We start from the raw sequence: 20,705 nt of genomic DNA, 5'->3' as shown, positions 1-20,705 counted from the left end.
CCTACTCCATCTCCCTCTCTTTTCCTATTTCTCTATTCCCCATTTCGCATTTCCCCTTCTTCTTCTATACCCTCCCCCTTCAGCAACAGTAGCCAGCCCCATGGTTGCGTGCAAACGACCCCTTTGGGTGGAGTCCGCAGGGTCCCCGGGCAGCGTCGACATATGTTTTCTGTCGCCAATGCAGCGTAAAATTTACTTTTTTTATTTTTTATTTTTCATTTTTATTTGTGCTTTACAATTTTGCCTTTATTTCTGCCCTGCCATTTGTTTGGCTCCGATTTTGTGCCACCTTCACTTGGGATCTACAGCAGCCACCCCTTTCCCCCCGCTCCACCATGGAACATGTGTGTGCTTTGCCCGATTTAAATATTTCACAATCGAAACACGAAACAGTGAATGGATTTATGCTGTCGAAATCATTTATTACTAACGCTCCAAAGTGTTGTTGCTAAATTCCAAATGAAATCAATTATTCAATTATGCATTCGATTGGGTTTTGCGGGGATCGAATGTGGAGGGGAATTTGTGTTTAGTCTGTGTGTTGAATGGTGTTGCTATGTTTAAGCATAGATAGCTATAAAGTTGTTAAATGGAAGTGTGCATAGAAACAGATTTAATTGGAGAAGAGAGAATGCTAAGCCAAAGAAAAGATACAAATAACGCTCCTAAAAGAGCACTACTCGAAGGGAATCCATATCCATTGTTTGCTCCCCTGAAATGTAATCTGTAAGCAGTCTTTACTCCAGCCTTTGACATGTGACACGTCGACGACATCGTCCAGTGGCCTTAATGCAGTCATAAAATTGCGTATAAAATCAAACGACTAACGAGATCCACCTCTGCCCCATCCTCTCCCATCCCATCCCTTGGCTGCCACTGGAAAACACCTTTATGTACTTTTTTTTTATTACCTGAACAGCAGACAACGTCTAGACGGGGGCGGGGTGTAACGAAGCAGGACACATGACACACAGGATGCTGCTGTGAGGGAAACTTAAAAGAAATGTTTGGCTGCTGCCTCAAACTACATCTCTCGTATTCGTCGTAATCTTGGGGCCTCGTTCCGGGGCCGATCCAATGACATTTTACGACCAGTTTCCGTAAACCCTTTATGTAAATTAAAACAAAATGCGCATCAAGAGAGGAGCCAAGGCAACGAACCTCTCGAGGGACACTCTTAAGCTTGGCCACTGGACTTTTAGACTTTAAGGAAATACAGAAGAAAAAAAAACAAAACAAATAAATAAAATTGAACCCCGAATAAGCCGTAAAGCCTAAAGCCGGCCCAGAGAGAGAGAGAGAGAGAGGCTCTGCCTCTCATATTGTTTCTCGTATTGAGTGGCATCAAAAAGTTGGTTTTTTGGGAGCTCTTTTCTTATGAGGGGGGGTTTTTCCCCGTCCCACTGCAAGAGTTCAAAAGGCCAAAGCTACAAGTGGCTTAGGGGAATACTTAGAGGGGTTGCAATTCTCATTTGGGGTTGAAGTTGAAATTGAAATCGCCCCTTCACTTGTACGTAAATCCAATTCCCCTTCTTAGGCTTACCTCCTTCACCTTTAACCTTTCTCCTGCTGCCTTCTCTTCCTTCTCTCTGGATTTCTGATCCTTCTCTCTCCTGCTGCTGCTTACGTGTGCAAATGCATTAATAATGATGTGTGTGCACCACGCACGTTACGCCTGTGGGGCAGGGCCATGGCACTGCACGGTAATGCGTCACGTGTGCCCCAAGGAGCAGATGGAGCAGGTGGTGCTCTCGTACTTGTGGGGTTATCCATCCATCCATCCATCCATCAGTCCTTCCCCTAGTAAAAACCTGAAAAATAATGCGAATTCTGTTATAAATTATTAAAATATTTCTGCTCTATACCCTGTAATTTTTGGGGATATTATTTTTAAGGTAATTTATTGGAATGATGGGAGAAATTATACCCCGAAAATTATATGATTATGATTTATGACAATTTTATTAATGGGGATATTGGAAAGATTTTAATATGAATTTTTTAAACTTAAATTAGTCCAAAAACTAGTGTGGAAAACGGAAATCCATGTTTATATTTTCCTCGCAATATACTCCAAAATGTTCCCCATTCTATAGGATAACTGCCTGTCGTATTTGCTCTCAAAAAGTCTCCCATTTCATGTCGTGGGTTTATGGTCAAGTCCTTGCCACACCAGCAGCATCACAGCACACACAAAGGTGTGGCATGCTACCTTTAGTTGCCATAATTCAGGCTGCTTTAAAAAGTAGTTTCCACTAAAGAGAGAGCTTCCCTGCTCAGCTTCCCTGCTCTCCTCTTTGCGTGTCTAGACACGTCTATACGTCTGTCTTCCCCCTAGTTTTAGCTCTTCCTGCTTCCCTCAGCTTTGGCTTTTCCATGCGTCCATGTGTCTGCTTTTCCTTATTTACAGTTACAGGTGTGTGATGTGGTCCGTCGTCCCGCATATAGTGGGTGTGTGTGTGTGTGTGTTCTGCCTCTTGTGGGGCTTCCAAAGCCACCCCCGTGTACCTGCTGCCTGCTGCTCCCCAGAAAACACGCAAAATACGCAATAAATTCAATTAATTGTCTAAAGCTTCTTATTTCAGCAAATTTGTTGCATGATGCGTACGGGGTGGAGGGAACTTTTGGGGGCTGTGAAAGGGAGAGAACTGGTAACTTCCCATCCCACCTTTTGGGGTCAATGCGAGAACTCCACAGAGAAGTGTACTACGGCTCTGCCTCGGGGTCGTTGCGGGGCGAGGCGTCTGGTCTGCCTTTTGTTTTTATGGTTGCGTACCAATCTCATTTTATGCTCCTCTGGCAGCATTCCTAAGCAGACGGCTAATTTAATGAAAAGGTGGAAAAGTAGAAAATTGCATTTGCCCGGGTCTCAGGTTCGTTCTCTCTGCCACTAAAGTGGCTTAAAAAATTGTAAAAGTGTGGAGTTTCTGTGTGTGTGTTTTTCACTTAAGGAAACTTTCAAATAGAAGAGAAGTTTTTTACGCTTGGCGTTGGAGCTATTTTTAGTGTTGGACAGCGATGGACAGTGTTGCAAATGCAAAGAGTGGCATTTGAATTGGCAAAATGTGTGTGTGTTGAGTGTTGGAAATAGTATCAAAAATTAAGTTTGAGTTTAGAGGCCAAAAATAAAAGAAATTAGTGAACAAAGCTATTTAAAATGTAATTAACAGTGCTGTTAATCATACAAATATAGTGCTGAAAATGGTAAAGAAAGAGCTGGATATTGAATGTCTAAATTTGATTCAATTTAAAATAAAATCATTTCTCCCATTCCACAGAAAACCCTCTGCCATTCCTCAAATTTACGCTAAACTCTTGCAGCTTTTAAAGTTTAATTCTTGCACATACTCGTACGTGTATGTGTGAGTGTGGGCATGCCCCCTTGTAAGCTCTTTGCACTAGTTTTTAATAAAAAAAAGTTGGCTGCAAGCATTCGCTGTAATAAAAGCCACACGCATCATCCACGAACTCGGCGATCCACAGAACGCCCTGCACTTTAAAAATGCTGCTGACGTTGATGGGTAGCACGTAAATTTCCCCAGTGACATAAACGGGAATTCTCCCAACAGCATCCACAACAGAGAAAGATGGGGGAAAGCAGGATAGTGATAGACAAGGGAGAGCAAGAGAAAGCCAAGTGTTGTACGCGTTAAAATTGTTGTATTTTACATGCTACTTGTTTGGGGCATGTTGTATTTGTGGTTGTGTATGCAACAGGCAGATGAAACTACGCTGAAAATAGGGAAAAAGCACATATGTATATATATAAGGACTTAATTCATTTCAGATTTTTCACTTTTTCCCAGGGTAAAACCTGGTCGATTCATTCGACCGTTATCTCCTATCTCCTCTACTCTACTCCTCCGCTGCCACCGCAGTCCCCCACTGCCGCTTTTACGGGTTTTCCTGCTACGGGAAAATAGGCACTAAAAAATCTAGCGTAGCAGACAAAATGCAGCAAGAGCAGGATGAGCGTACAGGTGGCTTTTGGGGCGCAGTGACACATTGCTGCGTCCAGGCTTGACATAAAAAATATTTGACGCAGTGCAAAATTTGATTCGCGGAATGTGAGTGTGGCAAAGCTGTTGCGCCTCAAAGTGGGCCACATAAACTGGCACCATGTTGCAATGGCAACGCTTAAGGGGAAAGCAATCAAAGGGTTAACACTCTCACAACAATCAACCTTTGACCCTTGGACTCAAACCCCGCCCTCAAACCATTCAATGGGAAAATGGGGAATAAGAATGAGCTTCCCTTATGCACATTAAAAAAGCCATAAGACCACAAAGACACACAAGAAAACGTTTGAATTTCAAGTGATGTGCGCGTGGCTTTGGCTTTGGCTCTGGCAGTCATAAAACGTTTTAAGGATATTAAAAAAAAAAAAGGAAACAGAATGGGCAACAGAAGATGCTTTTGGGTGGAAAGAAGGATAACTGGAACATAACTTGAGCTGGGAGTTACAGCGAGAAGGAAAGGATAACTCAAAGTTGCGACATGACTTGACTGAAGCAGCAAATATTTTTTGATGAATTGACAGAAATGAGAGCCCAAAAGGATATGATTTTTTTTTTCCTTTTATATCATAGATTTTTCCAAGGGGGAATACTTTATGGAAAAATATTAAGAAATTTAATTCAATTGATTTAAATAGGGGAAAGCAATTTTGTGGGTAGAAAGAATCAATATAAAATTGAATAAGGAAAGCATTAAGATTTAGGGGATATATAGAGCTCTATATATATCTATAGTATATTTTTTGTATAAATATTCCAAATATTTATAGAATAAACAATACTCGCAGCTCTGGGCTAGCATTTTTTTTTTTTTTTTGGTAACCCAATTGTCAAAATTCAAATTGATAAATTTCCCGCTGATTTAGGGCCATGTGTTGTCGGGCCAATTTCTGGCATCCTTTTCCTTTGGCCAGAAGCCAGCATAAATTGAAAAATCCTTGGCACCACAACAGCCGCTGTGACCCACATTCAAAATAACCAAAAATAAAAAAAACTCTTTTACGCTTGACCCCAAAAACTAAGAGCAAAACTGGCAACTTCTACAACAACAAAAATGCAAGTAATCTGAAGGATCGGTAGCAGCTCTGAGGGAGTTATCTCATCAAAATCGATTCGAATTATGCCAGAAGGCAGGACTGGGGGTGATTGAGGAACGTGTCTAAATGGGGGAAAAAAATTGAAGCGTTTCACATTTCTGTGGTGTGGCAAGCAAACCCAAGAAGAAGATAGGGGAAAAGCCAAAGAAAAATACCAATAAATATGTGAAGTAGTCGGAATTGAAAAAGGGAAAAGTCAATGCTGGGGGTAAAAAGTGATTTGTTCACTGTGATGCGAACGGGAATGAGTAATGGCTGTCCCATCTAATATGGCAGATTGAGAGTAAATCCTTTAGATATCCGCAGGGTGCCGGCACTGAACGTTGGAAACGTAAGAAGGAAAAGGAGTTAGTGGAAGCGGGGAATGGGATTCACTGAAAATTAAATGTCGTTGGATAAATAATGATACTAAATAGAATATGAGTATGTTGTACATGTATACATATGTATGTGCCCAGTATATATTTGCCCCACAGATTATTGTCCTTGTGGGGGCGAAGGGGGCGTGAAACAACTGAAGTGTGATATACATAAATGTCGGAAACCAAATGGGTGCACGTGACCATTAAGTCAACGCTGATTCAGACTCGGACTCCGACTGCATGGAGCCAAATACTAAACGAGAGCCAGCGCACTGCCATCCGTGCTTCGTGTATTCACATTGTAAGCTGCCACAGGATGGTTTTCGAGAGCCGGTCATTAGGCCCTGCGCTAACAGGTCCTTCTGGTACCACAGATCAATTCATCCCTTGTCACTTTTGAAGAAGAAGATCAATAAGGAGTAGCGGTTGTCAAGGACAAGCAAGTACGGGATCGAAGCCTACTCGTTCACTGGGATGCACACGAATGAGAATGGCTGTCCCATAAATACGGCAAAGACAAAAGAAAACGTTTGAATTTCAAGTTGAACGTCCAACAAGAAATTTAAGCGAATTTATTTTTTTTTTTAAATTTCGTTTAAATAATAAACTAGTTTTTAATTTTTGTAAATTTTTACTTTTAAATGCTTTTTTATTTTTTTTTTTTTTTTGGTTTTTTTTTTACAACTGAATTTTGTGAAATATTGGGTTGTCCGAACGAAAAAGAGCCCCAGCTCCGACTGACTAATCCCAGTTAAATCACAGAATGACAACACAAGGCCAACACAATGGCCTACTTGGACTTACATTTTCCAAATTGTTAGATATCAAAGTATTTAATTTAGATATGAAATATATATTTATTCTAAATATGCAATTTTTAAATTAATTTCTTTTAAATATGAAATTTTTATAAATTAATTTATCTTAAATTTGAAATATAATTATTTTAAATATGAAATATATTTATTCTAAATATGAAAATACTTTATTTGAATATGAAATATATTTATTTTAAAAATCATATAAATATCCCTCTATCGAAAGCTGTGATTTCTGCTCCCATTCAGTGACTTAATATAGCCATCACTTGTGCTGCCGCTTTATCGACTGCTTTCAATGCTTTCGAGAGTTCATCATTTCATGATATCCTTCACCATTCCATTAGATTTCCTGCTCGGAACTCCTCAAGTGGTTTTTCCTTTGGCCGTACATTCCCTGGCTGTTGATTTTCCTGCTGCTGCTGTTGCTGCCTGTGGCCTTTGACTTTGAGGAATGGGATGGAATGGGATGGAATGGGATGGGATGTGGCGCAGCGAGAAAGGATTGTCAACGATGTCGTGAATATATCAAGACTCTGTCGATTCCATTTTAATAACGTCGGAGGCGCTGGATCCTGGCTCCTTGGAGAAGTGTGAAGTCGTCGATTGGTGGCCCATTGTTGTGCCTAAAGTGTTGCCTAATGAAGCGACGCTTCAGCGGCAGCAACTGATATCCTTAGAGCAGTGGAAGGACATCCTTTCAAGCGAAGTATGAGAACTTAGAAGAGTGGCAGCAGCAGCAGCAGCAGCAGCAGCAGCAGGGAGGGAGGGAATGTAGCTGTCTGAAGTCTTGTGAAGGAAAATCAATAGGGTCTAGAGTGTGCCTCAAATGCAGACATAAAAGAATCGAATCACATGGAATCGTGTGGGCTGTTGCCTGGTGGCTGCTGCCACACCCAATATTGAATTACTCTATTGCCAATATCCCCTAACTCATACAGAAAATGCACACACGTTTCTTGAGGCGGCATGCAGCCAACTAGCCACAGTGTGTGTTGCTCCTGCAAGACATTTTATCCTTTTGATCCTTTTATTGTTGCAAAAACCGCAGCTGGTGTTGTCTTACATACACGTGCGACAGAGCGAGAGAGAGAGAGAGAGAGAGTTCCGAGTCCCTGCTCTTCGCTAAACCACAATGACGTCGTCGTACTCCTCGTATGGCCTCCTCCTGCTTCCTCCCTGTCTGCTTCATCCGGCCTGCTCCTGTGTGTGTGTGTGTCCAAACAGACGTGACGTGGCCGCATGCAGTCCAAAAATCCTGAAACCGGCAATTGGGTTTTCTGTTACAACAACAGGAGGGGCAGGTTCTGGTTCTGCCACTGCCACTGTCACTGCACTTGACTCGTCTATTTCCCCTACAATATAAGCTTCCTTTGTAGACCCTCCGTACCCTTGGTTGTGCAGTCTTTCTGGCTGCTTGAACTGCTCCTGGTCGTGGCCCTCATTCTGGCTGTTTGGGCTCTCCGCCTGTTGGCGCTCCACTGGCTCGTTGCTAAGGCCAACAACCGTTTTCGCCTGCTTTGCTTCGCTTCTCTGCTGTTTTTCCTCTACAGCAGTCCTTTTAAAATTCTCTCCCTCTCTCTCTCTCTCTTTCTCTTCCATGCTCTTTGGATTTCCTCCTGCCATGGTCTTTGCATTTCCTCCTGCCATCCTCTATGGATTCCCCCCTCTTCATTTCTTGTACCCCTCCTGAAAATTGACAAATTGTGAAAGTTTCTGTGTTCAGTTTTTGAAAGTTTTGCTTAAAGTTTTTTAGATGTTTGTAAGGATTATGTTTGTGTATCCATATGATGTGGGTTTCAGCGTGTAATCAGTTGATTCTACACAGCAATCAATCAATTATGATTATGCCACAGGTAATCAGAGGGTAGGCAGGATGTATTGTGTTCAGGCAAAGGTATGTGACAGGCAGCAGGAAGCTTTGAATGCCTTCGGATCCTCTCCCAAACTCAGAGATCCCACTTAAATTTTGGCTGTAATTTATAACTTCCATTAAATAAAACGTCTTCAAAATTAATACGCTCCAAATATTCTTCCAGCCAAACAAAACAAAAGTTCCGTAAGAAGAGAGTGGGCGGAGAGAGCGGCGAGAGGGGAAATAATAATTGTAAAAATAGTTTCCGAAAGGTTCATTAAACTGCAGCTGACAACGATGATGACGATGACGATGGCGCTGATATGGTACGACCCTCGGGCGCCTGACTCGAGAGCTCCCAGCCAGGCCCCAAGCAAGGACTCGAAAGGCAGACAATGCCGATCATAATCTACATATAGATGGCTTCCAAGTAAATGCCATAATGTGTCCTTTTCCCGTGCCCTCGCTCCCCTACCCATCACACCCTGGCCTGGCCCCTTCTGGCATGTGGTACGTGCCTGTAACGCAGCCGAAGGACATTATTAATGTTGTCTCTGTGCCTTGTGTGTCTGTGTATGTGTGTGTGGGTGTGTGTGTGTTTGCCGTACTGCAAATTCGATTTTGAGGTCCTCCCTGAGGAGCCTTCTCCGCCTTCCGATTTGAAGGGTATTTCTGCATTGTTTGTGCATCACTGGAGGGGCTGCCTGGCCCGGCCCGGCCCGGCCCGTCCTGATTGGATTGATTATGAGACGAGGAGGGAGGACAGTGCCTGTGGGGGGGATGGGAAGGGAAACCTGTGTGTGAGTGTGACCCTTGCGACCATGACACGTTGTTAAGTTCCTTATCCTTTAAGCTCTCCTCCGTACGAGAAGAGCTTCTTCCTTGAGTATTTCCCTTCCGTTTGTCCGCAAATTAGCAGCCAGAAAAAGTTTTCCCAACAAACTTTTCACAGCTTGAAATCTTTACCAAGCAACAAAAAAAAAAAAAGAAGCTTGAAATCTTTCCCCATCACACAAAAAGAAATAAACAAAAAAAAAAAAACAAGGAGAAACATCAAACATTTTAAGCTAGACGACACTGCCGCTGGTGCCAGAATCCATTAAGTGGCCAGCGACAAAACGAAATAAAAAAGGAAGAAAAACTTGTCCAAAACTGAAGTTTTGAATACCCTATAAAACACGCAGTATGCAGGGGTAATTACGGTATTTAAATAGTTGCAACTTTTTACAATAAAACGTACAAGGAAAATTATAGAAACATTTCTTGAGAATTTATAAGAGAAGATGATTATTTATTGTTTATTATTTTCAATAATGAATGGAAAAATAAAAAGTTATTCCCCTAAATTTAGATATCCCTTCATGATTTTCTAAACCTTTTTTGATTGCAATTATTTCTTAAAAGTTTCCCCCTTTTTCTTTACCCTTAAAATCAAGCTCAGAAAGTGCCCATGATGCCCACTATTAAAGGGTATTTGCGTTACCAAATTGACAACTTTAAATCGACGCAAAATGAAATGGCAAATGCAAGTAAAATACTCAAAAAAACAAAAAACGAAAGACAACAAAAATAAAAGAGCAAACAGAATAAAATGGTACGAAAAATTCAATTTTGAAATAAACAAAAGGCGACAACGAACAGAGTTCTGCGGAGTCGTCCTGAGTGCGGGTCCTGGCCTGTTCCTGTCCTCAGGAGTTGTACGAATGATAGGCATGGGAGCGGGAGTTGCTACTGGCTTCCGAAGGAGTACCGTGCCCGCTCCCTGCCCTCCGAAAGGCTCTGTTGGAAAAGGAGCAAGAGGAAGTGCCTTGCAGGAGCTTAGCCTGCACGCAAGCGAAAATGCAAACAAAATGCGGGCCAAGCAGAGTAGGTGAAAATATCCCCCAAAAGAAAAGAACCAAAAAACGAGGAGAGAAAACAACTTTGAAATTCAATCTATAGAATGGCACAAAAGGTAACCAGAAATTGAGTTGGATATGGGATATGAGTACGCCCCGCTGCTGCCACTGCTGCTGCTGCTGCTCTGTTTGGGCCACTTGCAATGTGCCCTAAACATGCAATCGAACTCCGGCTTTTGGCTCAGCTGTTAATTTAGCAGGGGCAGTGGCAGTGGCAGTGGCAGTGGCAGGAGGTGTACTTTGGGGGTTGCACTCTCCACGCCATTCCCGGGGGTTGTGTACGAGCACCCAAGTACTCGTATTATTTTTGCAAAACGACAAGCGACGACGACGAGACGGCGACGACAGTTGTTATTGCCAACATTTTAGTTGCGCCTTTTTGGCCAAAAAGAGAGTGCGAGAGAGCGAGAGCCACTGAGGCTTGAGGGGGAGGCACTGAGTGTAGGGCCTGTGCTGGGTGTGCAGCACCCACCGCCTGTGAGTCATGCAAAGGCGGCGATGACGAAATCAGACGGCAAATGGCAGACAAAAACTATATAAAAATACACAAACAGCGAGGGTGGAGCCAAGAACTTTTCAATTATTGAGAATATAACTTTTTAAGCTCTAACTGGACATATTATGGTGCAACCCTCGCTCTCTCTCTGTCTCTCTCTCTCTGGATTTTCACGCATACAGTTTTCCGACATGCGAAAATGTATTATGCATAATTCGTGTGTGTGCTTGAAGCAGGCGACGGGGCACGTGGTGCCAATCAAAACGCAAGACACAAAGGGGCCTGGGGGGTGGGGACAGAGTGTGGTTGGTGATGGTGTGGGACATGTTCTAAGCAAAAACCAACAAACAGCAGCAAACAGTTGCGTGCCTTGCCACTCCGCTTGTAGCCAAAGAAAATGTTATGATTTCCCTTCACTTAAGCAGTTAATTCTGCCGCCAAGTGGGTGACCGTGTTGGAGGGGGGGGAGAGACACCCACCGTTTGGGTCTTTAGAGATGTGCATAGCAATTATCATAGAAAGGGATGTGGGGATGTGTGGGGTGTGTGGGATAATAACCATGCATTTGAGCGCCTTAATCGGTGGGAGGTCCGTCCGTCTGTGTATCTGTGAATGATTTGCGGTTTGTCTCCTCTGCTCTGCTATGCTCTGCATTCATGGGCATCCATGGCATCATCATTCGGCACGGATTAAAGTGGATGTTTAGAGGCTTCATTAAACGACCAAGGAAAGTGTGCAGAAATGCAAATGCAAATGAGGAAAATACATTTCAATTAAGTCTTTTCACTACCGCCTTCTACTAGCCGTAAGTCCCGTAATTAATTCAGCCAATCGATTGGCTGCAGCAGTGAGAAGAAGTGAGGAGCGATGAGGTGCTGGCTGGCTGGCTGGCTGGGTGGCTTAGAGCCATAGAAGCAGCGTCAAGAGATGTACTTCGATTAAGTGTCGTTGCCCGCCATTCAACATTCAAACACACTTGAATGGAATACCCTTCTCGCCTCTTAAGCGGGGATTTAGGGGAAATGCGATAGCTAAAATAAAGAGCGTAGTTGGGGAGAGGAAAATGAAACAACTTCATGGAGCTAGAGCTAGAGGATAGAATGTGAAGGAATTGGCCGAGTGAATGATCAGAGTTTATAGGTATTTATGGGAGAGAAAACTAAAGGTATTTCTTGGGTAAACAAGAAAAATAACGCAATAAATGGGTTGGAATTTCCTAATAATGGTTTAAAGTAATTTTTATAGTTCTAAACATTTTAAACTTAGAATATAACACAAATACATTTCAATTGCTTTATTTTTAATATTTGTAAAATATTATTTATTATTTCTTTTTATTATTTTTTTTTTTTTTATTATTTATTTATTTTTTTTTATTATTTATTTATTTTTTTTTATTATTATTTTTATTATTTATTATATATTTATTTGTATTATTTGTTATATTTATATATTTATTTAATATTTTATTAATACATAAATATAATGATTATAATATCTAATCATATTTCTCTCTATTCTTTTTCAGGTGAGTTCTCGCTACGATACCAAACCTTAATCCTAGAGGGCAAACTATAATTTTCCGTGTAATTTAATCCTTAATACAGCCACAAAAGTAACTTACGAAAATCTGAGCCATTTATTTCAACATTTATCCCTCACGTAAGGGGTGGACAGACTTTAGCTGCTTCGTGAACACATAATATTATTAAAATACTTTTGTGTCCACTTAACACACAATTGTGTGCTAAACTGATGGCCGTTTAACACACAAATGGTTCACACTTTTGACATCGTTATAGGTACATATACACACATACGGAATGCTGCTACTCCTTCCTGGCGTGGGTCTGTAATCCCCTGTCCCTGCACTCTCCTTTCATTCCCTTCCCTTCCATCCTATGGAAAAGTCAACCATTTATGGCATGACACACCGGATGGTGGGTGTGTGCCACTCACGTCCTTGTTTGCCGGCAAATGATTCCACAGCAAACCAATTCAAATGCAAAACCATTCTCACAGTAGTCGGAAAACCCCCCGCTCCAAGAATCAACAACTAATATTGTTGAACAATTGTGCTTCGATGCCTTCGACAAGCTGCCGTCATGATAGGCACCATCTAACCCCCACACCCCCTAAGCACTACTCTGGAGTCCACCTCCAAAGCTCCTCCTGCAGGTCCTCCTACTTCGCTTCCTGCACTTCAGAAACAGAAGCGCCAGCAGACATCAGCTTCGACATGCTTCGACAGGGAACATGGTCATGTCCATGGCTCCATGGCTTCATGGTTCCATGGCTGTAGGGGATGTGGAGTGTGTAGGGGGAAGTGTGCAAAAAGTGTATGGCCCTTGCCCATGTAGGCGAGTGTACACTGCAAAAATAAAACAATGCAAAGGTACTATGATCGATATTCTGAGTGGAAAACTATCTAAAACTTTCCTAATTAAAGCACAACAAATGGTAGAATTTTTTTTAAGAAAAGTTCAGAAAATAAATTAAACATATGGTTATTTTAATGCCCACAAAAACCATCCGATTTGATTTAATTTTTATAGATACGTAGATCATAGTTGTGTTTCCAACTTCACCAAATGTCAACCAGATATTATTTATATTGTGGCGTTTTCCCTGTATGGCAGGAGCCACACCTATAATTTAGATAATTTAATCCAAATTAGTGGCCAATAAATGCTCATACTAAATTTGGTTCCTTTATCTCTGATAGTTCCGGAGATCAAATAGGTATTCTGGGGAATTTTTCCATATGCCATCATTTATTTTTTCAAGTGTAGTAGTAAAACTAGAGAAGGCAGCAAAACCCATCGCCTGCAGGCCTATACGATAGGTCTCATTTACCATTCTTCTCTCTCTACTTTCTCTCTCTCTCTCTCGCTCACTCCATTCTTCCCCCTCTCTCTCTCTCTCATTCGCCTCCCCACCGCTGCTCCCCAATTGTGATTCATCGACGACCCTCCATGTGTGCGGTTAGTTTTGCTGGCGCCATTCTGCTATTTAAATGTCCGCTCTATATCCTTGTCCTGTCCGCCCTTCTGTCGCTCCCTCCAACCCTCTAGCGAGCCTGAAACCAAGTGGAGCCCCGACGCGTCGCCAGCTTCACACTCCGGACAAAAAAAAATATATATATATATTGGAACCATTCCGCAACCATTCTGTTCTCTGTTTTTCGGCTTTTGGCTGCTTTTTTGAGTCATCGCCGTTTTATTTATTGTTCTTTGACAGTTGCTCTGTGCCGTCACTTCCCCATCGCCTTCCCTGCTGTCTCTTCCGTGTCGCTCACTCTCTTTGGAGCCCTGCCCGTTCCTTCCCTACCTCCCTCTTTCTCCCATACTTTCTTCGCTCGCGCATTTTCGACTTTTTGTAGCGCGTCTAATTTAATTGCAGTTAATATTGTCTTCGATATTCGAAAGCGCTTTTTTCGAACGGTTGCTCTCTCTCTCTCTGGCTCTGTTGCTTATGCTCTCTGTCTCTTTTTTTGTGTCTCCCTCAAAGCTAAAGCATTGCCAGATCTAAGTTTTTGTGGCTCGAAAACGTTTGACAATATTTGAAATGATTTTTTTGAATTTTTTATGTGGTTTTGAACGTTTTTAAAATTTCCCTTCCATAAATATTCTAGTTCAATTCTAGATTTAGTTCTATAAAAAATCTTTAAAGATTCTACATTCATTTTAGTTACAATAATTACAACATTTCCGCAAAAATCTTACATTTTCCTTCTCTATTTTTGAGCACTTTTCCTGTTGACATAAATTGTACAACTAAATATCTTAAAATTCATATATTTGTGGAATTTTAAACATATATTTTACGTTCTACTCGCCTCGATATCAACTTTATGTTAAATATTATGAAATAAACCGGCTTTTTCAAATGCACTTGTCCCCGGCTTTCAGTGGCGCGCTCTCTGCAAAACCTCTCTTGAAAACCGCTCTCTCTCTCGCGCTGATTTCTGCGCAGGCTTTGAATGGCAGTAATTTCGAAAGTTCGAGAGCTAATACTATTACTATTTATTTACGAAAACAGTATGAAAAATTAGAACAAAAAAATAAGGGAACTATTTTTTAAATGGTAGGAAATTTATTTTAATTTTAAGAAATATTTAAGCGATTTATACAAATTTTTATAAATATTTTAATTTCAAATTGGCGGAAGCTCAAGCCGCTCTTAGGGCCAAAAGCCTTCCCAACCCTCAATAAAAGTAACACACTCTCTCTCTGCCTCTCTGGTTCAGTGCCGCTCTCTCAGCCGCTATTTCGACTGCCTGCCCTTTCGTCGCCCCAATGTTCTCTCTGCTGTTCTGCTCTGCCCACCGGTCGCTGCGCTCTCTCTAGCGCTGTCTCTGCTGTGCTCTTTGGGGGTGTTGTCGCCTGCTCGCTCCCCCCCAAATGTTTGGTTTGTCCTTTTGTGCTCTGTGCATTGTCCTTGCTGCCCCGAAAACGCAACGTCGACGCTGGCGTCAGGCATCGGCATCGGCATGGGCAATGGGCGTCAGGCATGGGACGTGGGACGTGCCTTGGCTTGGCGCCGTCGTCTCTCATCGCTCGTTGGCCGACGTGTCGGTCCTTTGGTCGTCAGTCCCGCAGTCTCGCAGTCCGACGCAGTCGTCTGTCAGTCGTTCGCCTGCTGTTGAAAAATTAACATCGGCATAATTCAGTTTGTCTCTGTCGCTCGTAGTGCTCGTTACAGTCTCGTCGTTGCGTCGCTTGTTTTTGGAAGGTTTTCCCCGAATCTGAGAGAACGACATTTTCAAAGGCTCCCCACACGCGTGTGTAGTCCCGTAGGAACAGCAGTAGCACAACGAAAATACTCGTAAACAATCATTTAAATAATTTAATGCCGCGCAAATCAAATTGAACCCAAAATCTGTAGCATACTTTTTAGCTACAATTAAAAGAAAATTCCCCCAAAGATTAAATTTAAAACTAAATCCAGAATAAATCCAAAAACCCAACAAAAGCAGCAAGTGGTTGCCTCTAAAAATTGACAAGCAAATTATAGTAAAAGTTTTGTGCAACAAATAAACAAAAGGAACGAACCCCAAGGAAACCCAAATAAAATCCACACATATCCCAGCAATCTTTCAAGCTAGAAAACAAATAAAAATTCAACATGCTGATTGGATTAGTACGCGATTCGGTGATGCAGTGCTTCTGCCACACCTGCCGGGCACCGGGCATTCTGCCAGCGGGTAAGACGAAAACCACACACTCTCTATAAGCAGGGTGCCCCTCTGTATATTTGGGGGCATCTGTAAAACCTTGGTAACAGTTTGATTTGTGTGAAATTTTTAGGGCTATTTTTTCAAGAAAAAGAAAATAAAATGTTTGATCTAACACTGAAGAAATTTTTTAGATTTGATGGAATTCAATTAAGATCTTTCCTCTCTTCTAAAGGATCTTGGAGAAGGTGTGTCAGGTGTGACAATGTCAGGGTTCCTTCTTAGTCAGAGTTCCTATCTAGTCTTTCCCGAGGAACTTCTACTGTGTTTGGGGTTGAATTTTTAATGATTTTTTTTTTTGTTCTTTTTTTATCATTTTCCAATTGGTTTCCAATGGGTTATCTGTTAAATTTTAAATTCCATAATTCCCACACTTTTCTGGGACACATATTTTGTTATAGTTCTCGTATAACCAGCGGCTCGGCTCTCTTGTTCCCTATTGAAGGTCAACCAATTTGTTGTTGTTGTTTGTTTGTTTGGGTGAAAGTTCAGGGCAATTCTTGTGTTGCCTTTGGGATGCCAGGCATCCCACGTCTACCCACTTGCTGCGTATACGTAGTATTCCCCCAACACACACACACACACATCTAGCCGCCCCTTAACGAAAAATGTTGACTCTTTTTTTTTGTTTGTTAACTGCTTTCGTATGCCAAAGTTGTTTTGGCCATGTCCTTGTACAAAAGTTAAGTTGTCTTCTCTTATTTTCTCTTGAGGTTTTTTTGAGTGTGTGTGTGTGTGTGTCTCTCTCCTTTATTTGTTGTTGTTTTTTTCCGTCTATTTATTGTAGAAGAAATGTTGGTTTTTTTCTTACATTTTTGGTATAAGGAATGTTGTTCTTTTTCTATTTGTTGTTGGTTTATTTTTTGAACCACTTCAGGGTCCGTTTTGGGGTAGAGTTTTAAAAAGCCAATTAGGTTCAATAAAAGTTTTTGATTGTTAGAAAAATATAAACACAGATGAGAGAGAGAGAGTCAAAGGATTTTGGAAGGAAGTGACTTTGGTGACAACTTTAAAGGGCCCCTTTAGAGGTTGAAACCCAATATAAAAGTTAACCAAATGAAAGCAGAGTAATTGTTTGATCAAAATTTCATTTCATTTGTCATTCGATATTTATTGATAGCCCACGGCCACGCGTTGCGTTGGTTTGCCCAACCGAATCATCATTAATCACAGCAACCAATCAGCGCCCATTCCTCTCTTGCAGATCTATTGAGTCATCGGGGGAAATTATGTAATGTGGAAATAGTAGGGAAAAACGGTCCAAAAACTCTGCCAAAACTACTCAATTATACAGGAAAAATCAATTTACCCCCCCACCGCCCATCTACGAAAAATTAAGCATGGAAAACATCTATGAAAAAGTAAAAGAAAAATTAAAATTAAGCCAGAAAAGAAAAGCCAGGAACCAAAAAAAAAAAAAAAACTAAAATGCCAAAAGGCAATAACAATTTTTGTCCCCCTCCCGCCGCAAACTTTAATTTTCTTGTGTTTTTTTTTCCATGGTAGTACCATCGCATGGGGCGCCAGTCAGCCGCCGGCTAACAAAATGAGTCACCACTCGATGGAGCAGAGGCGGCTCCTACACACCAAACCAGCTCCACTCCACATCCACCTCAACTCTGCCTCCACTCCACTCCTCCTACACTCCACTTCTCTCCGCTTTCTTTATAGGCATGGAATTTAATTTTAGCAGCACACACAAAGACATAGCGACACACCGAAGGTCCGTCCTTGCGTTCACAGGTCCTTTCTGTAATGCATATGAATGTCTATATTACACACTCGAATGACATTCATTCATACTACGGAGTGACTAGTAGTCGCTCGGTCCTCGTCGCAGTTATGCCTTGATTTTTATATCCTATTTATATAGGATATACTCGTATGTACATATATGGGCGAATATATGTGATTGAGGTGGCTATTAAAACACAATAATAATCGCCGCAAACAATCGCAAGCACACACACCCACAAACACACATGTTAGGCAGCAGGGGGAGAGCGGGGGCACAATGATTGCGCAATATGCACACGGACGAGCGAACAGAACCGAACAGAACGGAACAGCACCAGAACCTGAACCGGGCAGAATGACGACAAAAGGACGGCATTTATTGATTTATTGACAGAGCTGCCGGTTCTTACATAAAAAAAAAGAACGTAGGAAAAAAAAAACAATAACAAAAAAAATACTAGAGTAAAGAGCAATGACGACTGACGACGACAACATGCGAAAAGGGGAACGTGCGAGAGTGAGTAAGGGAGTGAGAAAAATAATGGGCCTATGCCGTTGGGGGACGGTTCGACCGTTTAAGGCACTGAGGGTAACATTGCATATTTACTGCCCCACACGGCGATTATAAATCAATTTTAAGAGACAACCTGTGCCGTCCCACCGTTTATGCTGTGTGCTGTATTCTGTAATTGGAATATCAATTTTATCAATTGCTAAGGATAAATGCAAAAAATGGCAACCATATACATTCCATTAAGTAGCAAAAAGTACGCTCAATAGAGCGTTATTCGAAGAATTGCTTAGATATAAATATTAAATGGTTTCTGATGCTAAAAATCATCTTTAACTAACGATTTGGTGGCCTTAGGGCCGCCGCCAGACAATAATAAATGCAAAGCTGCCTTCAAAGCAGAGACAACTGAACTCTCAAGCTCTCTCGACATTCCAAAAGTATCAAAAAGCACTTTAAAATAGTAATTTCAATCATCTAATGGACAAGACAAGTGTCGAAATGGCATTAATCAAATGTTACTTGCAGCATGTGTAAAATAATTTAATATGCATGTCATTGAAGGTGTCCTTAATTTGAAAGTAAGGTTTCTTCCTCGGCTGTTGCTGCTGCTGCAGCTGTCTCATGCCCATCCCCATGCCTCTGCTTCTGCCATACCCTCATACCCGCAACAGCCAAGGCTGACGATGGCAGCGCACGATTTTCATTTAGCTTGGGCCTTGCGATGCCTCTAATTGTCAGCGCTTTGGGGCACACACACACACACACACCACACATCACACATCATCCCCCCCCCATACAAGTATCTTCGCCCCTCTGTGTGTGTTTCTAGCCCTTTTTGGGTTTTTCGCTTGAGCAAATTAGATTTCCTTGCTGCGAAATTGCAATTCAAAATGCTTTTTGGCTGCTGTTTTTGCTGGGAGGAAGAAGAAACGGAAAACGTGGAAATTGGGAGCTCAGATGTGAGGGAAACTTCAATTTTACATTTATGCTTTGCATCGATTGGCAATTTGCCAAAAAAGAAAATTAAACGTTTGAATGCACTTCCAGCAAAGGGCAAAATAGGAGGTGGAGCAGAAGGTCAGGGTTCGTTCAATGGAAAGGGAAGTAAGCATTTGGCAAGAATAAAACAATTAATCTATTGTTCTTTTGTTGAAAAATAAAATGTATCTTTTAGAGCTGGAAGCACATGTAAAATAGAAGCATCTGCCTTTCTAAACCAAGTATTTTACTGGGAATCATCTTTCATTCACATTCACATAATATATAATCCCTTTTATTACGTACAAAACCACAATAATTTCAATGGTTTACCTCCCTTAAATCTGTGATCCCCTTGCTAATCTAACGAGCAATTAGATAAATTACAAACACTTAGCATGCAAAAGCCGCCAAAAATTACATTAATAACATTTAAGGCAAAGATGTCTGCTGTACGTATTAGATTGCTTGAGTCAAGGACTCTATGTTGCTGCTGCCTCGAGCATAAATCAATTAAGATAAATTGCAAGACACACAGGCAGCAGAGTGGGGCCAGCGGCTGCAGAGGCAGAGTGGCACAGGCAGAGAAGAGACAAATCAACTCTCAAACTGACATCAGTGGCGAATTTAATGTGATGTATTCCGGTAGATACAACGCTGCTTGCCAAAATGCTCTCGGCAGCTCTTGTGGCTTGTGGATCAGACGACATATTAGTATGATGAATTAGTGGGTGGGTGGGTGTGCATGTGTAGGACCACCCACTAAGCTGTACAACATGTGTAGGTACTAATGGCACAGTAGCGATGGCAAATCTTAAGGAAATATATTATATTTCGACGGAAAGATACCCTTCATTCAGAGTTTTTTTTTGTTGCGTTCCAAGTAGAAAATTAAATTGGAATTTTTTCATAGAATTTTTCTGTAAGAATTATTCCATTATGTACAAGAAGTTTTTTTCTTGATTTTCAAATGTCAAAGATGGGGAAATGTCAGACAAAACTTTTTAACACAAAATATCTCTAGACAATTTCTCTAATTTCTTCGTATTTATTATAGAATATGTCCTTTCGTTTATGGTAAATCTGTGCAGAGAATAAATAATATTCTCTTCGACTATTATGACGTAGTGGAAAAGTTTCTTTAAGGAGTGCTCTTCTCCTCTTGTTAAACACAGGAAGCATGCCCTCAAATACCCTGTATATAGAAATACTTTGACTTCTCGCATTAAGTATGCGTGTGTCTCATTAACCAAAATGTCCTTCGAGTCCTTGACGACTGCCAGTAGCCGACATTTCGGCGCCAGTGCGGTATTTTTCTGCACGCTAACATTTTGTGTGTGTTTGGCTCCTGCTTCTATCTTATAACTTCTATCTGGTTACATTAAGTCAACGTTTAACGCTAGACGGCCATTAGATCGATTGATTTTTATTAAGAAGTAACAAAAATTTCGGCATGGACTGTGAAATTAATTAAAGAAATTACTTATGGTTTTTTCTTTTACTGCTGCAAAAGAAAATGTTTGTTTGATGGTTATATAATTTTACGCTGTACCATTTGCGTGACTCCATTTTCCGTTGATTTTGCTTTGATTTGGCCTTGAAATTGGGGTGAAAAAACGGAGCAGGCCAAAGGAATATTTTTTGTGGCTTAGGGGGTTGAGGGACGATGTTGCATGTTGTGAAAGTTGCCTCATTAGC

At 41.4% G+C, this 20,705-nt stretch overlaps 1 protein-coding gene across 3 annotated transcripts in view; it reads left to right on the top strand.

Annotated features, from left to right (window-relative positions):
- LOC111074865 (stathmin) overlaps window positions 1-20,705 on the top strand; it is a 77,400-nt gene that overhangs the window by 17,921 nt on the left and 38,774 nt on the right. Inside the window, exon 1 of one of the 3 annotated variants that reach the window (XM_041592356.1) lies at window positions 15,212-15,748. The exons of 1 other annotated variant lie outside the window; for it this stretch is intronic. In XM_041592356.1, the coding sequence (XP_041448290.1) occupies window positions 15,670-15,748 (79 nt within the window). In that variant the 5' untranslated portion in view covers window positions 15,212-15,669. Of the gene's footprint in view, window positions 1-15,211; window positions 15,749-20,705 lie in introns of those variants that run through there. One more of the 3 variants, XM_041592353.1, reaches the window with a different exon arrangement.

Source organism: Drosophila obscura, unplaced genomic scaffold, assembly GCF_018151105.1.
Source record: "Drosophila obscura isolate BZ-5 IFL unplaced genomic scaffold, ASM1815110v1 contig_179, whole genome shotgun sequence".
Taxonomy (NCBI): Eukaryota; Metazoa; Arthropoda; class Insecta; order Diptera; family Drosophilidae; genus Drosophila; species Drosophila obscura.
This window is presented reverse-complemented; position numbering and strand designations above follow the sequence as displayed.